At 39.6% G+C, this 18,463-nt stretch overlaps 1 protein-coding gene across 1 annotated transcript in view; it reads right to left on the reverse strand.

Moving 5' to 3' along the window:
* The window catches only part of AQR (aquarius intron-binding spliceosomal factor), a gene marked incomplete at its 3' end in the record, with an annotated part of 97,481 nt that overhangs the window by 34,483 nt on the left and 44,535 nt on the right, over positions 1-18,463 (reverse strand). Inside the window, exons 15-20 of the mRNA XM_079768749.1 lie at positions 16,490-16,610; positions 14,059-14,200; positions 11,081-11,259; positions 7,159-7,326; positions 5,634-5,803; positions 1,503-1,744 (exon numbers count right to left, since the gene is read on the reverse strand). Coding sequence (XP_079624875.1) covers positions 1,503-1,744; positions 5,634-5,803; positions 7,159-7,326; positions 11,081-11,259; positions 14,059-14,200; positions 16,490-16,610 — 1,022 coding nt within the window. The remainder of the gene's footprint in view (positions 1-1,502; positions 1,745-5,633; positions 5,804-7,158; positions 7,327-11,080; positions 11,260-14,058; positions 14,201-16,489; positions 16,611-18,463) is intronic.

Genomic DNA, 18,463 nt, shown 5'->3' on the forward strand with positions numbered 1-18,463 from the left:
GAATTAAAAGTACTAAAATGTGTTAAGGGTGTTCAGATTAGAAAAAGTCATCCAATTAAGGGAAAATAAACAAAGAAACATATACTTAAGTCACATATAAAGTGCTGTAAAGTGCTATACACTCTGTCCTTGATTTAATTAGAAAAGGCTTCCTGGCATCTAAGATGAGTTTCGAAGAATTCAGACATGTAAACATGGGAGGGAAGACACTCCAGGAAGAAAGAAGCACCAGCAGCTTTGCTGGAGTGCGGGACACAATTTGAGGCTAGAGAGAAAGGCTGGAGCCTGTTATGGCACCTTTGGAATACTAAGCCTTTAAAGCAGAAGTTATTAGCCCGGGGTCAGGGATACCCCAGGAGGCAACTTCCCACAGGTACCTGGGGAAGTCAATGAAAAACCTAAAGTTAAAATAAAACATTAATTCTCTGTGTACACTTTTTCCAGTCTTTCTTCCCATTCTGAAAGGACAGATAATCCCCACCCCCCAAGTACTAAGAAAGAAACCAAGAGGCTAAGAGGTTATCCCTTATTTTGATAAGCAACAGGACAATTCAGTTACTTAGTTAGGGAGCGGAATGACTCTAGCAGTAAAGCATGTAATAGGTTCAGTGAGAGACAAAGGCAGGAAAGACACTGCCACCAAAGACTGAGGTGTTTAGGGCCTAGAGAGGCTGTGGTCAGGAGTGACATAAAACAGTATCCTTAAAGCAGAATCTATAAGGCACAGCAGGAGTAAAAAAATTCAAAAACAATGCTGAGATTTCAAGGCAGAATAACTAGAAGAATGATTCTGCCATTAATAGGATTTGGAAAGTATAGAGAAAGACTACACTTAAGTAGGTGTTATAAGGATGCATGTTTTTAATATGTAGAATTATTATATTTATATTTAACTAAAATTATATGTTGTAATTTCCAACTGAGAAAGCAGGCGCTTTCCTACCACCCAAGGTACACGGAGTGTTTTGTCACTACCTGCCTGATGGAACTCAGGGAAGAGCAGTGGGTGCTTCAGGTACTTTGTCCTATTTCTACTCAAATTTTAAAACCAAAACTCCTTTAACATTAAATATAACTATATTGCGAATATTTAAAACTTGTGAAAGCAAGCAAGGTTAAAAATAAAAGAATTTTTTTAAAAAAGGAAGTTCAAAATCACATGGCTATGTGTATTAATTAGCAAGTATACTAGACTATACACACATATTTTTTCAGTGCAATGCTATAAATATATTTATGTAGTACTCTTCAGACAAGCATTTATTGATCCCTTACAACACACAAAGCTACTCTGACTGTGGTCTCAAAATAACTACTACACAAATAATTAGAACTAGAGTCAAATAAAATAAATTCACCCCAGTGAGTATATGGTGAAGGTACAGATTGCACACACAAGATCCAGACTCGATGCTCAAAACTTACTGGTACTTTAGCTATAGTCCTAATGGCCCAACTGGACTGACCACAGAAAGCCTGAAGGAGGACAGTTCGGACTTTACCTGAAAGGGGGTATCTGTAGAGCTGGGTCATCCACAGTGACTTTAACATTGTGACCAGGGAAGCTGGTTTTCAAATGCTCAATGGAAAGAAATGTGTCATTGAAATCCAGGGTGGCAATCTGATTGGGCATTTTTGAATAATGTGCACTGCTTGGATCCCCGTAACCTAAAATGATGTCATGCAGCCAGGCAGGTACCACACAGTCAGTGTTCATCAGGTTCCGAATAGTCTCCAGCACAGCCTGCCAGTAAAGAACAGAAGAAGACCGTATCAAGAAGACATCCCAAACATGTGCACTTGAGTGGAATGCAGAGCTGGCTGCACTAATCCAGAATTCCCGACTGTTTCAGGACAAGAAGCTATTTTTTGCTGACAGGTGCTTGGCTAGACTGAATCAACAGCTATATTTTAAGCTGATGCCATACACTGAGTTAAACAAAAGACCAAACTTAGCAAGAACAGTTTATCCGTTAGGAGTTCATTTAGACAGAATGTCATAAATGAATTAGACTTGACTTCTGTAGGGTAGGATGAAAATCCAACTGGGTCTACACAACTGCAAGAAAACAATATTAAACAAACCCTTAAAGAACATACTTCCTCTTAGAAACTTCTGGAGTTTTCTCCCCTTTATAATCCTTAATTCCTCAATGCTAAGAACACACACAACCAAAAGCATGTTAAAGTACTAGTATGCCTCAACTGTGAGACACATATTAAAATTGACATTGTTCAAAATAAGAAATGAAAAATAAAGCGAGAGTGATAAAAAAAAAAGTCAAATAAAATTTCAGGTTGAAAGAATCAAGACTACAATAAAAGTTCATTACAGTAGTTAATATATACATTGTCAAAAGTAATTACTGAAAGCCAAGGCAAATTCTTAGTCTTTCCAATAATTATTCCAAAAAAGTGATCTGTTCCACATATGTAAATCAGAAGGCTAGGGTATTAATGTCAAAGACTAAAATAACGAAACCAGCCATTCTTACATTATAAATGCTATACAATCCAACAGGATAACAAAATAACAGGCTAGTGCATGTAAATCACGTTTTGACTACATTGCTTTGTTTTATTTTCTTGCGCTTATCCTACTTGATATTCTGTTATTCATATACTTGGTAACGTATTTACCATTTGTCTAATCACCACTAGAATATAATTCCAAGAGAGCAAGGATGTAGAACAGTTTAAAGATGGGATGAATGAACAGATAAATGAGTATGTTCACTTGATGAATAAGACTGAGTAGTCTCTAAGGTAATTATGATTCTAGTAGGGAGATAAAATATGACATTAACAATGATACAAAGCAGCAGAATATGGCAAAGAGTAAAAAATACTACAAAATATACCCGGAGCACAATTTGAGCTAGGTGAGACTTTTGACATTAGAAAAGGTTTCAAGGAGGAAAAGTGGCATTTCAATTTAGCTCAAGTAAAGGATTTGTGAAAAAGCTTTGACTTATGTCATCATTAACGTAGTCACAGAAATGTTTTGAGAAGCAGAGTGAAATGACCAGTGGAAGGGTATGAAGAACAGGTGACAGGTGATAGACTAAGAGGAGAACAGGGGTAGAGACAAAGGAGGCTGTTTTGTGCAATTATTCAGGCAAGAAGTATCCAGATTAGGACAGGCTGTACAAACAGGAAAAGAAAGAAGGAAATAAACGAGGGATGCTGCACAGGTATAAAATGAAATACCAAAGATACCAAAAGAGCGTTTTTCCTTTCCCAAACATAGGCAAGTTAATCATCTCTCCTTTCTCTTGGATCAGAACCTAAATGCCTCTTTGAATTTCCAGGACACTTCTACCTGCATCCTCCTTTCGACTTTTGGAGGATGCAGGTAGATTGTACCAAATACCAAGTTTTCATGGTAGCTATTTGTCTGTATTTCTAACTTCACTTATTAGTAGTCTAAGCTCCCCAAAGGGATAAACTGTGCCTCAGTCATCTCTATTAGCTCTATGTAACTTAGCACAATATCAGACACAGTAGGCATTAAAAAAAAAAAAGATCAAAGGAATAAATATAAGGAACTTTTCATTTTTAGTAAATTGACTGAAATCCAATTACTGAAACAAAACAGATACAGACAAAACAGAGACCTGCCCTCATAAACTTGCATTCTAATGTCAGAGAAATCCTATGTAATAATAATAAATCCTATATAATAAAGAGGTAATCTGCAAATTAACCCTCACGCCCTCAAAAGATGGCTGCCTACGACCAGGCAGGCAGGGGGTTAGTGAGGGACAACCAGACAACTGAACAGCAGGCTGTGTGGGGTGACCAGGCCGGCAGGGGTGGCAGTTGGGGGCGACCAGGCCAGTGCGGGGGGGAGCAGTTGGGGGCAACCAGGCCAGCAGGGGGGAAAGTTAGGAGCAACCAGGCCAGCAGGGAGGGAGCAGTTGGGGGTGACCTGGCCTACAGCGGGGGGCAGTTATGGGCAACCAGGCTGGCAGGGGGGTCAGTTAGGGGCGATCAGGCCGGCACACAGAGGCAGTGTGGGTCAATTAGGCCGGTGGGTGCGGGGGGCAGTTAGGGGCGACCAGGCAGGCAGGCAGATGAGCGATTAGGAGCCAGTGGTCCAGGATTGTGAGAGGGATCCTGGATTGGAGAGGGTGCAAACTGGGCTGAGGCTACCCCTCCCCTCCCCCCGTGCACGAATTTCATACACCAGGCCTCTAGTAACAATATAAAGTCATTCTAAAACCAGTTAAATAGCATATAATTATCAGGTATAATAAAGGCTGTAGGGGAAAATAAAGAGAATTGGATAAAGAATGATGTTACTTTAGATAAAGTTGCCAGAGAGGGTTTCTCTTAGGAGGTGACATTTAAACAGAGTTGCCCATATAAAGTCAGAGAACAAGCCATGCAAATGCTTGGGGGATGACTGCCCAGGTTCAGGAAACACTGTGTGCAAAGGCCTGGATTATTAAAGAACAGCAAAAAGGTCAGTGTGATTGACATGGAGTGAATAAGAGAAAAGTGTTAGAAAAAGATGTTGGAGAGGTAGCCAGAAAACAGGGAAGGGGCCTCTCTGACTATGAGGACAACTTTCTACTGTGATAAAAAAAAACCAACACGAAACAGTGTTGAATAGGGGTACCAGGTATAACCGGCATTCAGCCGCTAGGTGGAGTGTGGTCTAAGTCTTAAACTTTAAGAAAACCTTTGGAGCAGCAGTGGCCAACAGGTGGTCCGTGGACCACTGGTGGTCCGTGAGTTCCGAAAGGTTGGCGACTGCTGGTCTAAGGGGAAGAGCAGTCACAAATGGAAGCAGGAATGTGAGAGATGAGGTGTCCTGGACATGGCATCGGTGGAGGGGGTAAGTCAATCAGACTGATTGATGAACTGCAGGTGGAGTGTGAGACCAAAGAAATGAAGGGTATTTCCATTATTTTGTCTTCAACAACAGGATGAGATGGGGAATAAATTCCTTTGTATGTGAGGCTTTCTTTTTTAATAACAACAAGTAAAAAGGATAATCAAGTGATAATGTGTAAGAAGTACTGTGCTTGGTGGAGAAAGTAAAGGCACTTTGTGCAAAAGCTGGTATCACCAAATGCAGAAGTGCTTAATGTTTAAGTTTTATCAATAGTTTCAACGAATAATTTTTAAGACCTTCCTTTACTAAAACTCCTCTACACACAAAGTTATTATGAAAATAAAACTCTCTAGTCCCCAAATCTTCCTTTTCCACTAACAAGTAAAGTATAAACACATTACATCATAGAGTAATTCAAAGCCCTAAGATTCCATAGGTGTTACTTTTGATTCATAAAAGAAGTCCCAGTAAACAAATAAACAAGCAGTTTTCTTCACCTCATACTGAGGCACAAACTGAATGTCTTATATTCAAAAAACAAGGAAGGAGGCTGACCTTTAAAATAACACATGAATTAATTCATATTTTAAGTTTCTAAATTCATCAAAAGACAAAAGAGATTGAGCAAATAAATTTCCTTAAGTTTCTATATTTAATCTAAGAGAACCGCTTAGAATAAAAAAGCAGTGATGATAATTTTCTTAACAAATCATTTAAAGCTAGTATCTATTATTTGTCTTAAAGTTTTTCAAATTATGCAGCATTTTTGGTTTTAAAGCCCCAAAATTACCTTAAAGTTATTTTCTTTTGGTTTCCTCCTCATTATTATATTGAAAGTTTCATACACATCTTCTGCTCCATTTTGTATGGTATTGGTCATATCTTGTTGATACTGGTTTGGATCCAAAAACACCCTAAATGTCCTTGACTCTCCTCTAAGATTGGGTCTGGGTTCGGGTCCTGAACATTTTGAAAAAGTTTGTTAAATGAAATACATACTATTAAATATCTACTTTCCAAATATTCAAAATAAGTTAGTATTCCTTTTCTAGAAATGAGTCAACTGTCCATACTTTACTCCAGCCATCTCCCCGAGTAGAATCCTTTCCACTCATCCATTTCAAATTTCAAAAAGCTGAAAATAGTTTCTCCTTTCTCAAAATTCTTACTATTTCTTCCCAGAGTAGTCATGTAATGTTTATGAAGCAATGCCAGGAATTGCAATTATTTGACTATGACCTCAACTAAAATCGGAGCCTTGGAAGTCAAAGAAGTTGACTTTTGTCAGTCACTCAGAGCTCCTACTACTGCCTTACAAATAGTAAGGCATGGCTGATCACTCTTTCTTCCTTCCACATTTCATACATAATATCACTAGTATGAAAGGAAGTTTCATATTCTAATAGCTGAACGCTCAGAGGCTGTTTCTTTCTTAGACCTTCAACTCTGGTCCCATCATATGGCCTTATGTTTATCCCAACCATCCTCCATTCCCTTCTATTTTTCTTTTATTCTAGTGATAAAAGCGACCTAATTATCAGCACTTTAGCAATGGTGCAATCTTGAAATCACAGGCAATAAAAGCTAATTGAAGTTCTATGAGAAGTTTAATAAACAAATTATAAAATAAGCATTGGGCATGGACGCAGTTATAATTTAATAGTAAGTATTACCAAAAACATCAGAACAATGTAAGAATTTCAAAAACAACAATCAGTGATAAGAACTCAAAGAGCGGACTAGCCTTGTAAGGCAACGTTTCTAAATGGGGTAATGCTGGCATCCCAGGCAGGACAGTTCCTTCTACATGATAGTTCTGTTTACATGCTTAGCATCCCTGGTCCCCAACCAGGAAATACCAATAACTCACCAACCCCTACTCCTACACTAGTCATCTGACAACATAAATACTACCACACATTTCAAGTTGCAGGGTAGTGCTATTCCCAATTGAGAAACACTCCTATAATGAATCAAATCAGTAAAACTTAAGAAGAAGAAATTAGACAAATATATCATTGAACAACTAACTATAAGAGGTTTTATAAAAGCAATATTGTAAATTAATATAAAACGAAGTTTTAAATAAAGATGATTTCAAAAGATCCTGTCCTTTCCAGTATCTAACAGTTTAGAAACCATATTATTTATTTCTAAAACTGGATGGTCGGTGCTCTACACGTTTTATAGATAATCCTGTGTCAATTTAGTATATAAAACAACTAAGAGTATCACCTAAGACGCAAAAAGGAAAAGAAGGCAAAGGAATCTATCATTATGTACACATACTCTTTCAAAAGCATAGATCACCATACCATCTTCGATGACACGTCCTTTATCATCCAGCATGCCCTGGATTTCACAGCCTCGGACATAAACCAGGCCAACCTGCTCAATAAAAGGTCTCCTCCGGTCAAACTTGGTACCATACGGTTTTGTGGGACGCACAGTAATTAAAAAGCATACATCATGTTTACGAAGGCCTGGTAAAACATAAAGACATTTTCACTTATCAGAATGTCATTGTTTTTAGTCTTTTGTTAGCAATTTCTTAAGCTTTTATCTTTGGAACAGAAATATAAAAATATATTTAAAATATGAGAGGTGGTCAAAAATTTTATTTGTACTGTAATACAATTATGGGCTTTCCTATAACATCTAATACTCAATGTTTGATAGTAGTAATTAAATGAAAATTCCCGTATATTAAAATCTGAACCTTTATACCATGAAGATATTACTAAATAAACCCTCCACGTCTGGCTACTGCTCCAAAACTGGATGCTCTCCTTCATTCTTACTCTTAACATTCTTAATAAGTAGCCAGAAATATGGTTAGCATATAATCCATCTCTATCATATTTAGCAGGTTCATAACATCAGTTTAACTATCCATCAGTCATTCCAACCACAGTCGAAGTGTATTTCACCAAAAAAGGTCAACTCAAAAATAATTCATCAAGACACAATAGCATCGTTTACAGACACCATCTTGAAAAGATAGCTGAGTATATATAGTTTCGGTTGGCAAATATGGAAGATTTTTATAAGTGAATGTCAAGAAATAGGAGACTTGTGCCAAAGTCCATGGCTTTTCAGTTATCTGACCAAATTATAATTCAATTGGATTCCCTACTCTATTAAAACTAGACAGTAGAAGACAAGGGACATAAAATTAGATCACACAGCACATAATATCATCCCACTTAATCTTTATTTCTTTTCTGATTTGATTTTGTTAACCAGTATATGACATAAATGCAAATTTAAGCAGTCTGTTTGCTCAGAACCTTGGTAACAAGACACACAATTAAATCAAACCAGCAATGTGTGTGGCTAACAGTGCTGGGACCATTCTGGTTTGTTTCAATATAAAGTGGGATTCAAGTGTGTTAGAAATAAATAATAACTCATAATTCATAATAATGACTTTATTTCTCAACAAATTCTCTGCAAAGAAGCAGGAGAAGCAATGAGAACTAAGGGAACTGTTCTGTGATTTGTATTGCCTGTATGACTTCTGATCTGCATGACTCATTAAAACGTCCAAGTCTTTGAGCCAAACAAGTGGCCCTGAGAGGTAACTTAGTCTCTGCCAATGTCGCTTTTTGGCATCAAGGAGGGAGGAGTGCCCATTCCCTCCTAAGGCAGATAATTTTACCGTGGAACATTCCAGATCCACATCAAAAATACCTATATCACAATGAGCTCAACTGCCTCTCTCCTTTCAACCATCTGCATTCATTCCATCTGTAAATGTGCCTTTTGTAGCAGAATCCGGCATTTCGATTTCCTTAATTTTGTTTCCTTAATTTTAAATGAGGGATGGAGAAGGGCCTGAAATTCACACATTCTTACAGGGACAAGAAGAATGTTTTATAGTATTTACCTTAAATTCTTCAAAACTATTCTGTATTCACAGGGATAATATTCATTACTATTTATAGAACCTCTAATTTTTTGCCTCAATTTTCTACTAGGTTATTCTCTTTGTGATCAATACTGGGTGTGAAGTTTGACTCTGGCCTCCCAGAAAACACTTTTCTCCCCACCATTCCTTAAAATATGAATTGCTTCCCCCATAATACCCAATTTTTCTCTATCCTACCCATCAAAATTCACCCATTCTAGTTCTTATTCTACAAGAGGCCTATGTTTAAAAGAAAAAAAAAAAGCTCTCCCTCACCCCCTCAAAAAATGACTGATGTCCTGATAGCAGTCTGCAAAGTAATGGAGGAAAGGAGATTGGATAAAGCATTCTTTTTCCTCCTTAATACCACAATGCAGACTTGTCATCTGTCATCTATAAGTTTCTGTAAAGGATCTTTGTTTTTAAGTTTATTTCCAATATTACATTAAGGGGTAGCCAATAAGTTATGGCCGTTTATTACCTATCATAAACCCGTTTATTTTAATACCTCCTTAAGCTCTAAGAGGTAATAAATATAAGGCCCTCTCCAGCAACTTAATGCCTTCCTCAAGATTCAGAAATAATAAAGGTACACATTACTCTAGATGTGTACGGCATCAGATTAGAACTCTTTTGAAGGAAAGTGAAGTTGCAAAATCTGTCACAAATGATACCCACTACAGTGGCCATTTGTCAAACAGTTGGCCAGCTTCTTTACTGGATTCCTTCAGAATTAATGTGATAAATATATCATACAGCCCCTGTGGTTATAAACAGCTATGTTGACAGCAACAGTTTTTGAAAAGTAAACCATTAAGGGACTATCCCTTTCCTTCTGGCATGCCAAGAAGGTGAAAGGAGATAAAACATTCCAGCTACTATGTCTCACAACAAGGCAGCAAGAGCTCTCACAGACAGCTGGGAGAAAAAGATAAGTGCCAATTAAAACTCAGCTCATGCGACATTTCAGGCACAGATGTTAGCACTGTTTTAACCCTATCTTACGTAGTAACTCTCAACATATCTATCCCTAAATAAAATTAACTGTGGAACTCCCATCCCTCAAATCTTGCCTGGCAAAACATAGAAAAATAGCTCATTTAATCTCTGCAATTCTTATTTATTTACCGTTGAGTACATAGAATTTCACTGACTCTCTATTTGAGTTCTTCCCTTTGGTGGAAATAAACTATTATTATTTCTTTCTGAATTATTTGGTAGATCCCCCTAAAATTCCTTTTGAGTTTGTCTAGTTTTGATTTTGTATCTTTATTTTCCATAAATGGTATGCATCCCTATTCTCTTCACTTTTTATCTTTTAAAAATAGCAATTTTCTTTACTTGCTCTGACTGCGTTCCCCCTTTCTTTAGTGAACACTAATATTTTTACTTTCTATATTGATCCTACAAATTCATAAACATTACCTTACTAAATTTAAGATTTAAAATACTTTCAGCTCTGCTAACTGCAATTTTAAAAACACTTTTATATGAATACTATTTTATGCTTTTATTAAAGTATTAAGGTATTTAATCATTCTTACATGATCCTTGGTATTTTTTACTAATGATAATTATAAAGACAACTGCCATTCTTTAAATCAAATTTTAAGGATTAAACTTTATGAGTTTAGAAAGGTAACATTTAATAAAAGTGCTTTGCTAATTCTCTAAGTGAAAGTCTATCTATAATAATAAAAGCATAATATGCAAATTGACCAAACAGCCGAAGAGCGGAACCATCCCGACAACCACGCTATGACATCCAATGGCGCCAGGCCAGCCAAGGCGGTGCAATGCGATTAGTCGGGGGCCCGGCCATTGCTCCATGATCGCCCTGCAGAGGGAGGCCCAGGCCACTGGCCGGCAGGGCAATCGATCAATCAGGGGGCTCCATGATTGTCCCAAAGAGGGAGGCCCAGGCCACCGACCGGCAGGCTGCAGTGGGTGGGCAGGGCCTCCCTCTGCAGGGCACAATCGATTGCATGATCGCCCTGTGAGGGATGCCCAGGCCATCAGCCAGTGGGGCGATCTATTAATCAAGGGCTCCACTATCACCCCAAAGAGGGAGGCCCAGGCTACCAGACGGCGGCGCTGCGGTGGGTGGGTGGGGCCTCCCTCTGCGGAGTCGATTCATCACGGAGCCCCAGCCTGATGGGCAGGGCCTACCTCTTTGGGGCAACTGACTGCAGGGCTCCCAGACTGTGAGAGGATGCAGGCCGGGCTGAGGGACACTCCTCCCACACCGCCCACTGCACAATTTTTGTGCACTTGGCCTCTAGTATAATAAACTAAAAAGATAACCACTTTTTCAAATGCAAGATTACCTTCCCATTCATCTTTGATGTGATCTCTGACATTGAGATTGATGGTGACATCCGCACGAACTCGGGTTGGCCAGTTTTCACCTATGTTGGGTTTGGCAACCTCAACCACAGTGAAAGCCACAATGGGCTGAGCCATTCGCGCCCAGCCACCAAATACTACACCGCCATATTCAGACTGCCTGAAAAGCAAAGAAGTCATGATTATTCAAACAAAATATAACTTTTGGACAAGTAAAACTGGGAAGAATACATGTTTAGCTAGTGTTTAAGCCCTAACATAAGTAACTCTTATTTCTACACTTAAAAAAAAAAAAATAAGTCTCAATATATCGGGAGTATACAAGGTAGGATGAAAGAGGCAAACATGGTCCAGAATATAGAGGAACATCCCCACACACCCCCAGGTAAGAAGGTAACTCTATGTACATATTAGTTGAACTATTTTGTCAAAGAATGAAATAATCCAGCACATTTAGTTTTATTTTATATTCTTATCCTTTTCTCTTCTTCATAAAATAGTCTCAACTATTTAATTTTACCTTATGTACCCTAAGCTTTTCTATAAGCTGTTTCAAAAACATTATAGAACTAGGATTTAAAATATTAAAAACAAGCAAACAAATAAAATATCTATGCAAATGACTTCTTTAGGGTATAATACTTAAATCATTTAAAAGATGCCACCATGGACTGGGGGGACAAATAATCAAGCTAGTTGTAATAACTAGAGCCACTAACATCCAAACTCTCATTCTTTCTTCTTAAATTAGTCTAAGTAGTGCTTTAATTTTTACATTAAATAGTATATTTGGGAAATCTGTAATATAATAACTGCAGCAATACTCCAAAATTTAAAAGTACTGCCAAAAAAAGCCATGATTACACAGAAACTACACCCTAAGTAAAGGCTTTGTATCATAACAAAAACTGTAGAACTTCATGACATCAAAGAGTAAAACTAATTAAAAATAAAAACTTTCCAATCCAATGACTTGGTTCATACTGGAACAAAAAGACATTACCTTGTGCCTAAACCCTTTGTAATAACTTTCTATCGCTGTCCCCATTTTTTCAACTTTACTACAGTACAGTTTAGTAGCATAAAATTCATTCATTGTAAATGTACAATTCAATAATTTTATTAATTTATAGAGCTGTGCATCCATCCCCACAAATCAAATTTTAGAACATTTCCATCATATTAAAAAAGATTCCTCTCATCCAGTTGCAGTCAATTCTTATTCCCACCTCTAGGCAAGCACTCATCAATTTTCCCTAATTCTTCCCCCCTCCTTATAAAATCTACCTGTAACATGAAGCATTAAAAAGTGAAGGTTTCGGCCTCTCATAAACACATCCTCTCTTACCTGCGCAGTGGTTTCATCAGTCTGAAAACATGATCACTAGAACCACATGATGCAGAAAAGTGCCGCTGCTACTTTTCTACCTTCAGGATACATGGAACATGCCCGTTTTTAGATCTCACTGTTTTTAAGTTTTCAATCATGGGCAATTAGGAATGAAAATTTAGAAAAATTTATTATCACAAGTTAACTACAAAAAGTTACATTTTCTTCTCCCCAGCAGAAAATGTAACTTAAAAAAATTCCTTTATTAATAAACAACAAGAATTATAAGTGTTATTACTGCTTTATTTGGCATTTAAGTAAAATATGAGTGAGCTGTATTTGATGAACTGCTAGTTATTAAATCCCTACTTGGCAAAATGGCCAAAATTAAGTCCAGAATCTGAGCATGTAAATGCAAGGTAACCATAAATTCTAAGGAAGCTTTCTGATCAAGCACTCCCGGGGTTCAAACAATGGGCAGCAATTTCAGCAAAGCTGTGGGCAGGGACCATCAGCCAGTGGGTATACAAACTTCACAGTGCTAGCCTGCCTCCTGACTCAACTGATTATTAAGACAAAAATACTTTATGTTGTGTTTTACAGTCTCACCCAGAATAACTATTCACATAATAATTAATTAAAACATAGAACTGTGTATGAAATAAAATATGAAGGGAAAAAATAGATCATAATCACAGTGTCCATGCAGTTCTCTATAATTAGTAAGGGGAGAAGCCTAGAAAATACCTGAAATCAGTTCACACTCAAAATATGTTAAGTTTTCATATAGAATACAGTATAATTGTGTATGTATGCATGGTGTAACTATAATGTAACAAAAATTCATTTTAGAGAATTATTTTACTTGTTTATAGTCACTTGTGATATACAATTCATCTCCATCAATTTTATACTTAGAATGGAATAGTGACCAAGGGCAATTACCCAAAGTCAGTCATGTCTAAAAAGCAAAACTAACCTTCACAAATATATTGCAGAGCTGCCTGTAATAAGTAGAATGAAAGTCTTTTCTTAGCTAAAGGAATGAGTTAGCAGGTGGGAAGTTGAGTCCAAGCAAAAGAGTTTCTCAAATAACAAGACCTACTCAACTGGCCCGAAGAGTAAATGCTGATGATTTAGTCTCTTCAAGGCAATCAATGGCTGGAGGCCCAGGGAAGACTTTCCAACGTTCCCCTCTGCTCGATGTTCAGCCACGCCCTGCCCTCACCTCCTGCCTTCTCCCACAGGCTGACTGAGACTAGTGGTGCCAGGACTAAACTATCCTGCCCTTGTACAGGCCTGCTGGCCAGCCCATACTCTTTCCTCTTTTACTAGTGCCCTACCTACTCCTCTCTACATTTCTCTCTTTCCCTGCCCCACCCCCTCCCAAGGATAATGACCTCTCTTCCCTTATCCTCAGTCCCATCCCAAATACCCAGATTTTATATTTTAGCACTTTTGATATACATTCATTCACATTAAAGAATTTCTCAAAGAGTAATTATCTCCTGTTTCGGAAGGCATCTTGGTGCCAAGTATATTATTTCTAAATACATTATGAGCTTTCTGACAGAAGTATGTCAGTCACTGCTTGCATCACTTCATTCCAAGTGGAACCAATTAACTCACCAAGGCTTCATTCTGCTGACACTGTCCTCGATGTCCTGCCTAATTTCATAAGTTGATTCTAAGCGGAAGAGATTAAAGTTCCTTAGTAGGTAATCATGAAGAGTCAAAAACTGCAAATTCAGCTTGGGAAGAGCAAGACAACCTGAAAAGGAAAATAACAACCACATTTGAATTATTTTTTAAATCAGATATCTGCTTTCTCTATAAAAAAGGCATCACAAATTTGGTAAGAATCTAATTTTATTGTCTAAAATATAGCATATTTAATAAGGTCTTATTTCTACTTCCACACATAAGTGAAGCCAAATTAAGAGATGCTATATATTAAGAATTAAAAATAAAAGATGAGGAGAATCCAAGATGGCGGCATAGGTAAACACCTAACCTGCAGCCTAGCACAACAATTTCAAAAATACAACTAAAAGTCAAAACGGACATCATCCAGAACCACAGGAAAGCTGGCTGACTGAAAAGTTAGTGCCGACATGTACACATAAGGAACTGGTGGACATTGAAATTGGGTCTCAAAAGAACTGTTGGTCCAGAAAGATACTCACTACAGACTGATTCATTTGCCTGTCAGCATAACTATTATTGCTCATCTTACATTTGGTTCTTATAAGTATATTTCTAGTAACACATGATCTCACTCATCTAGGGGAAATGATGAACAACATGGACTGATGAACAAGAACAGACCCAGAAACAAGGAGGCATCGATCGGACTGTTGGGCCTCAGAGGGAGGGTAGGGGAGGGTAGGGGTAGGGGGGAGAGATCAACCAAAGGACTGTGTGCATGCATACGAGCCTAACCAATGGTTAAGGACAACAGGGGGGTGGGGGCATCCGTGGGGAGGGGTGTGGGATGGGAATGGGGGGATGAGGACAAATATGTGACACCTTAATCAATAAAGAAATTTTTAAAAAAATAAAAAATAAAAAAAATAAAAGATGAATTTCAGCCCTAGTTGGTTTGGCTCAGTGGATAGAATGTCGGCCTGTGGACTGAAGGGTCCTGGGTTCAATTCCAGTCAAGGGTACATGCCTGGGTTAACTGATGAGGTGGCTACAAGGGTTTCATGGTGTTTCCCTTATGATAACTAGTAAAGTTCTATATTTAGTGCTTATTTTATAACTAGAGGCCTGGTACACGAAATTCGTGCACTCTGGGGAGAGGGGTGTTCCTCAGTCCGGCCTACACCCTCTCGGGGGATGTCTGACTATGGGCTTAAGCCCATGGGGAGCGGGCCTAAGCCAGCAGTAGGATATCCTTAGCGCTGCTGTGGAGGCGGGAGAGGCTCCCGCCACTGCCGCTGCACTCACCAACCTTGAGCCTATCTTCTGGCTGAGCAGCACTCCCACAGAGAACACTGACCACCAAGGGGCAGCTCCTGCATTGAGCGTCTGCCCCCTGGTGATCAGTGCACTTCATAGTGACCGGTCGTTCCGGTTGATTTGCACATTAGCCTTTTATTATATAGGACTAGTAGCCCGTTTGCACGAAGATTCGTGCAATAGACCTTCATTCACCTGGCTGCCTGCACCAGTTTTCTGCCGGCACCAGGGACCCAGGCCTTGGCTGTGGCCACCACCTTCTGCCTTTTTCAGGGTCGGGGCTTGGCCCCGGGCGGTGGCCTTGGGCTCGGCGGCACCCAACATCCTTGCTAAGGATCGCAGGAGCCGACCCCCAGTGGTTTCCTGCGATCCATGCAGGCTGCCCATTGGTGCCCAAGGCCCGGAAAGCCTCGGCCCCTGGGACCCCCGGGAGCGGCGGGAGGGGCGGGATGGGCCCGGCCACGCCCCCCCAGGTGGCCGATCGCCCCCCGGGACCCCTGGGAGGGGCGGGAGGGGCCGGCCACGCCCCCCAGGTGTCCAATCGACACCCGGACCACCGGGAGGTGCGGGAGGGGCCCGGCCACGCCCCCCCGGGTGGCCGATCGCCCCGGGACCCCCGGGAGGGGCGGCATGGGCCCGGCCACGCCCCCCCGGGGTGCCGATGGCCCCAGGCACCCCCGGGAGTGGCGGCATGGGCCCGGCCACGCCCCCCCCAGGTGTCCGATCGACACCCGGACCACCGGGAGGTGCGGGAGGGGCCCGGCCACGCCCCCCCGGGTGGCCTATCGCCCCCCGGGACCCCCGGGAGGGGCGGGAGGGGCCAGCCACGCCCCCGGGTGGCCGATCGCCCCGGGACCCCCGGGAGGGGCGGCATGGGACCGGCCACGCCCCCCCGGGGTGCCGATGGCCCCAGGCACCCCCGGGAGCGGCGGCATGGGTCCGGCCACGCCCCCCGGGGGGCCGATGGGCCCGGCCATGCCCCCCCGGGGTGCCGATCGCCCCAGGCACCCCGGGGAGCGGTGGCATGGGCCCGGCCACGCCCCCCTGGGTGCCAATCGCCTGGGTGCCGATTGGATTCTGTAATTCTTTATCATACCTTCCCCTGAATAGTACTCAGTTGGGACAATATTTTCATCCCATATGATTTTCTCAGTTGGATACAAAGGCATCTGGTTCAATTGCTGAATCTGAGAAATTCGACGTTCATGACGAGATACCTAAAAGAACAGGTTTGGGGAGAAGTTAGAAGCATCTTTTTTTAATCAAAATAATTCATTGAAAAATTCACCCAAAGTATGGAGTGAGAAGTCTCATGTTGTGCAGTTACTGTAGCACTTAACAAGGTATTTTATTCCCCTTTGAATCACCCCACCTCCCCCAAGAAATCAAAGATGCAGAAATACCAATCCTGATGGTCTTTGGGAATCAGATAGATGTGAGTTCAACTCCCAGTACCTCTTCTTATGCTATGTAAAAGCCAGGCAAAGTACCTCAACCTCCCTGATCTTAGTTTTCTTTTCATTGAAAAAGATAAAATGTCAGTCACCTCTCAGGTTTCTTATGAAAATGAATGGACTACTATAAAATAGTTTCAAAGTGCCTGGCACATACCAAGACTTTAAAAACCATAGCACTCAGCATTGGTTTATGCCAGAATAAAATGGAAGCCCCAAATCCTAGGCCACAGTTTTCACTCTTATACTGACTTGCTAAACAATTTGGGCAAGTTTTGTAATAAGCTGGTCTCAGTCTAATTTATAATATGAGAGGTGGACTTGATGAACTCTATGTACCCTTCCATTGTTAATATTAGAGTGATTTATCTCAAATACTGAATTAAGTTTGTTGCCTAATTAACATATGCTAAGATGATATGTCTGAAAATGTGTCACATTCTCTTCAGTAGAGATAGCATTATTTTAGGAAAGATGACAGTGTAATATCATCTAAATAATATGCACATTTCAACTTTTTAATCATAATTTAGATATTAGAAGAATCCAAAGCCTAAGGAAATCCTTTAGTAGAAGGAAAAATGAACAATAATGCTAGAGCACTATAAATTTTAAAAATTGTTTTCTTTTGGAATAACTATTTAAATTTTAAGGATGAAATCTTAGCTATAAAACCTTAAAAGGCATAGAATCCACTCTATAATCAGAACTATTTTCTAATAGAAAGGTTCCTAGAAAAATCCTCATTTCAAAACCTGACGTACAAGAGAAGATTTTAAATTGTCAGGAAACACAATAAGGAATTTTTAGAAAGCACTTGTAGTCAGACACCATGAAAAGTGATTTGTAAAAAAGAAAGCAAAGATTACCCAGGACACACATTTCATGCAAGTAATATGTGAATAAAAAGTATTTTCGTTGGTTATAGAAAAAATGATATAAATTTTTTTAAATTTTAAAATAGAGTATTTCCCATACACGAATTTAAGTTAAAACCCTTCCCAAGGATTTCTCTCCAAATGGCACTTACACACCTGTCACCAGGCTTAAAAAACACCTGCTACAAAAAGTTTCCTGTTACTACCCCAAAAACTAGCATATCATCTTTCTTTCTACAGTAAGGGACTATATTTTGTACCCTACATTAAAAGTATTAGCTTGGAATATAAGTCTCAAAACCACGTGCCCATTATGGTTCCATGTGTGTAAAAAAACATATATATACAACCACAGTGCATGTTTGTATAAGTATAAAAAGAAAATCTAAAACAAATGAAAACAATTATTTTTTTTGAGACTGGCAAAAATTGGGATGACATGTAATACTCAATATTGATAAGAGCCTAAAGAGACATACTTTAATACACTGTTGGTGGGAACATACAACTTTTGGAGGATAATATGGCTGCATCTTTTATCTTTTAAATAAGCAGCACATGATTCAGTCAAATAACTTCACTTCTCAGTACCTCTCCTAAATGTCCACATATGGGCACAAAGAGGCATGTACTAGGATTGTATCATTATTTGTAATAGTAAACACGGCAACTTAAATGTTATAGTGGGAGTATGGTTAAATACTCATTCATTTTATGAAATATTTTACTAAAATTAAA

The sequence above is a fragment of the Cnephaeus nilssonii genome, assembly GCF_951640355.1.
Source record: "Cnephaeus nilssonii genome assembly, chromosome: 4".
NCBI classification, from domain to species: Eukaryota; Metazoa; Chordata; class Mammalia; order Chiroptera; family Vespertilionidae; genus Cnephaeus; species Cnephaeus nilssonii.